The sequence below is a fragment of the Dendrobium catenatum genome, unplaced genomic scaffold, assembly GCF_001605985.2.
Source record: "Dendrobium catenatum unplaced genomic scaffold, ASM160598v2 fragScaff_scaffold_740, whole genome shotgun sequence".
NCBI lineage: Eukaryota > Viridiplantae > Streptophyta > Magnoliopsida > Asparagales > Orchidaceae > Dendrobium > Dendrobium catenatum.
This window is the reverse complement of record NW_021319202.1, coordinates 890,448-894,882: the sequence shown is the minus strand read 5'-3', so window position 1 is coordinate 894,882 and position 4,435 is coordinate 890,448. Positions and strand designations below refer to the sequence as shown.

Sequence of the window (4,435 nt, the reverse complement as noted above, 5' to 3'; positions counted from 1 at the left end):
AGTGAAGGCATGGTTCACATATTCACCTCCTCCATCCGTCCTGATGCTCTTTATTTTTCGCGATGTAAGTTTTTCTATATAGGATTTGAACGTAATAAAAATATTAGAGACTTCTGATTTGTGCTGCATAGGAAATAACCAGGTAAATCGTGTACAGTCGTCAATGAAAAGTACATAGTAAAGATAACCGGAGTTAGATTTTACGGGGGCGGGACCCCATACATCAGAGTGAAGCAACTCAAGAATCTTTGTAGATCTGTTTTTAGCAGGTTCAAACACTAATTTGTGATTCTTATTAGTATTACAAGAATGACAAGTATTAGAATGAGACACTATATGCAGGTGAGGTTGAGAAGAAGCAATTTTATGTAATGTCTGTCTACTAGGATGTCCCGTGCGGTTATGCCATAGGATGGAGGCTGTGCTGTTCGCATGAAGAGCCCGTTGCTGATATGCCAGTGGCGCTCGTAGCGGATACAGCCCTTCACGACATGGGCCTTGAAAAATGACTCGTTGCGTCTTCAGATCTTTAAATGTAAAACCAGACGGGTCAAAGATAATAGCAATGTTATTGTCCTTTGTTAGTTGCGAGATAGAAAGCAAGTTGTAATGAATAGATGGGGAATGAAAAATTTTAGATAGATTTAGCTTACGAGAGGGAGTCGGTAGCACGCCTTTACCAGAGTGAGCTATGCCTACCGAGCTCCCGTCGCCCAGAGTAATGCTGTCGGTTCCAGTGTAGGGATTGGATATGGCTAGATTATCCAGTGATTTAGTAAGATGGGAGGATGCCCCTGAGTCGAGATACCAATCTGCATAATCCGATGACTGATCAGCAAGTAAAGCTTTGGTCTGTGGTCTTGATTTTGGAATGAATTGAGCATTCATTCGATGCCAGCAATCCGTCGCCGTGTGACCTCTCTTTAGACAGATTTGACACGTTGGGACCTGAGTGGATTGTTCTTTGGGGACGTTAGCTGGAGCATAGGAACGGCCTCTGTTTCTTCGGCCTCTTCCTCTGTTGGATAGTAGAGCCATTGTAGATGAATCTGGCGCCATAATATTAGATGCTTCAGACGTCATATGTATTTCTTCCGTAATAAGGAAGGCATACAGCTGATCAAGATTTAGAGGTTGCGTCATTGTTCGGATCGACGTCTTGAAGGATTGATAGCTCGGGGGAAGACCACGAAGAATGTAAAGAATTATGTCTTCCTCGTCGATGCGACCGCCGGCAGCCGAAATTTGATCGACCAGTGACTTCACTTCGTTCAGATATTGAACCATAGTCAGGTTCTTGAGGGACACATTGTGCAGTGCATTCTTTAACTGAATGACTTTTGATCTGTTCGTTGATTGAAAACGAGTTTGAAGATTTGCCCAGATCGCTGACGTTGTGTCCAGATTGAGTACGTAAGGCAAAATTGAAGCAGATATTGTCGAACATAGAGCTGCCGCAAGGTTTTGATCATTTAGAACCCATTGTGCGTAAGCTGGATTTGGCGCCGATAGACCGTCGCTTCTCTGGAGAGTTTGCGAAGGTGGCTTCGATAGAGGATCAAGAAGCGATTCCAAGCCATTTGCGCGACAGATTTTGAGAATTTGCGAACTCCAGAGCGGGTAGTTGTCTGGAGAAAGGGGGTTTTGAACAGTGTTCTTGAGATTTGAAAGAACAAATTTAAGTGAAGAGGAAAGAACCGGAGTGGATGGAACGGATGATTCGGACTGTTCGCCGATCATCGATGTTGTTGTTGACGCCATGGAAGCCCAGTGATCTTCACGGACTGTCTGATACCATGTTGAAATCAAAGCGTTGTAACGCAGTTGCAAGAACGTGAGCAAGAACGAGAACAGAAACAGAAACAGAGAAATGAGTAGAACTAATTATCTTATTATCTTACTTGTTTATTACATGCTGTGTATATATATAGACTTTTAATAAGGCCGAAACATATATGGCAATATATAAGGCTATACAGTAATATGAGCACAAGTATGGCTTTAGTTCTCTAATAATGGAGTGGCTGAGGAAGCCATCAAATGAGCATCGGGGAACTGATTTGTACAGAAACATTTCTCTCTATCTATTGTGGGCCATGGTGGTATGGGGAAGACAACTCTCTTACAACATGTTTATAATGATGAAATTACGAAGGAATTTGGTCTTAAAATGTGGGTTTGTGTTTCCAACAACTTTCATGTGAAGAAAGTCATTGCCGATATGTTGGAATCTCTTCATAAGAAAGAGAGGCCTCGTTTGGAGACACTTGATGCACTTCAAGGGCGTCTCAAGGAGGAGGTGAAGTCCAAAAAGTTCTTACTTGTGCTGGATGATATTTGGGAGGAGGATGAAAGCAAATGGGGGGATGTGCTTGCCCCTCTATCTTCTGGGGGTTTTGGTAGTAAGATTCTGGTAACAACTCGAACGGACTCAGTTGCACTGATGCTTGCAAAGGTAATTAAAAAGAAGAAGGAAATAGTTAAATTAGAGGGCCTAGAGGAAGATGAGTGTTTGGAGCTCCTTTACTCTCATGCATTTGCTGGTGTAGAGAACTCCCCTGATGATCATGAAAGTTTAATAGTCATTGCTCGAGATATAGTTAAAAAGCTTTCAAGATCTCCGTTGGCAGCTAAGGTCATTGGCGGTGTTCTGAATGAGAACTTGGAAGTAAGGCATTGGAGGACAGTTCTAGAAAGCAATTTATTGGATCAGAATTCTATCCATTCTATCTTAAGACTTAGCTATACAGTTCTGCCAAATCATCTACGAAATTGCTTTGCATTTTGTTGTATATTCCCAGAAGATCATGAGTTTGATAAAGATGATTTAGTCCGAATGTGGATTGCATTGGGTTTCATTCAGTCGTCTCCAGGAATGACTATGGAGGATATCGGAGGAAAGTATTTTGATGTTTTAGTCAAAAAAGTTTTATTTAACAAGTTTGAGGTCGAACATTACGATTTGCCGGTCACATATAACTACAAGATGCATGATTTAATACATGAGTCAGCATCTAGATTTTTTTCTCAGGTATGCTGTAAACTTGTGGGTAATGAAGTGTCATCTCTCAAAATTTCTGAGACTATTCGGCACTTATCTGTTCTAAATGCAAAACCAGACATCTTAAGAAAGATTGAGAAGTTGAAACATTTGCATTCTCTTTTCTTGTTCTATGAAGATTTTAATGATCAGGATCTTCACAGTGGACTTATTGAAGTATTGAAAACATCGAGAAGCCTACGCTTATTATACATATGGGTTTCAAAAGGCTTGAAAATAATACCTGAGGGGATTGGAAATTTGATACATCTTCGATACTTAAATATTGTTAGTTCTAATTTGACTCTGATGCCAAGATCTGTAAGTAATCTCTATCACTTGCAATATATAAGCTATTGGCGAAATAGCCTAAGCGATCCTGAAGGTGATGTTTTTTTACCAAGTGACATTAATAGCCTTTCTAACTTGCGTTACATGAAATTGCCCAAGATTTGTATTTCATCGATTTGTGAAATTGGGAAGTTAAAGTCTCTTCAAGAACTGTATATATTTGATCTTAGAGATGTGAGTGGTTATCGAATTGGGGAGCTGAAGAATATGCTTGATCTTTACAAATTAGGAATCAATTGCCTTGAAAATGTTAAGGATGGCGAGGAGGCTCGTAATGCCCAATTATGTGAAAAGAGGAGGCTCACAGATTTGACCTTATGTTGGAGTGATAATCACATTGCTTCGACGAACAACGATTTAGATGAGAATGTGCTCGACAACCTTCATCCACCAAAATGTCTAAAGAATCTGAGCATAAAGAGATACATGGGTGCAAGGTCTGCAATATGGATGAACAATGTCAATTGGATCATCAATCTAGAGGAAATCGAATTGTCTCATTGCAAGGAATTGGAAACTCTTCCACCTTTTGGGCAACTTCCCTTTCTCAAGATACTGAAACTTGAAAGCATGCCGAAAGTAAAATGGCTCGAAAGTAAATTTAATGGGAATGATAAATACCGTGCCTTTCCATTGCTAGAGAAGTTATATATTTACGGATTAGAAGCATTAGAGGATTGGTTTGAGGCAGGAGTAGCTGCTGAAGATGGATGTTTGTTTCCTTGCTTAATTCGACTGTTTCTAATTGGCTGCCCGAAGTTGAAAGAGTTTCCCTCTTTGCCCCCTAAGCTCAAGTACTTCTTGATGGAGAACATGGGGTGGAGGACTTTGAATTTTGGTAGCAATTCAAATCCTATTCCCCTTCAATCATTAGAGGTCGTTGACTGTCCAAATATTACATCTATTCCTCTGGCTGATGAAATAGCAAGACTTGCAGCACTAAGATCCTTGAAAATTATGAAGTGCCCTAATCTGATCTCTCTGGGAAGATATCGAGATGTGGAGACCACTAATAATTGCCAGCTCATGCTCAACAATCTTGAG

At 40.5% G+C, this 4,435-nt stretch overlaps 1 protein-coding gene across 1 annotated transcript in view; it reads left to right on the top strand.

Moving 5' to 3' along the window:
* Positions 1-1,955: 1,955 nt before the first annotated feature.
* The window catches only part of LOC114580016 (putative disease resistance protein RGA3), a 3,557-nt gene continuing 1,077 nt past the window's right edge, over positions 1,956-4,435 (top strand). Inside the window, exons 1-2 of the mRNA XM_028696388.1 lie at positions 1,956-1,970; positions 2,069-4,390. Coding sequence (XP_028552221.1) covers positions 1,956-1,970; positions 2,069-4,390 — 2,337 coding nt within the window. The remainder of the gene's footprint in view (positions 1,971-2,068; positions 4,391-4,435) is intronic.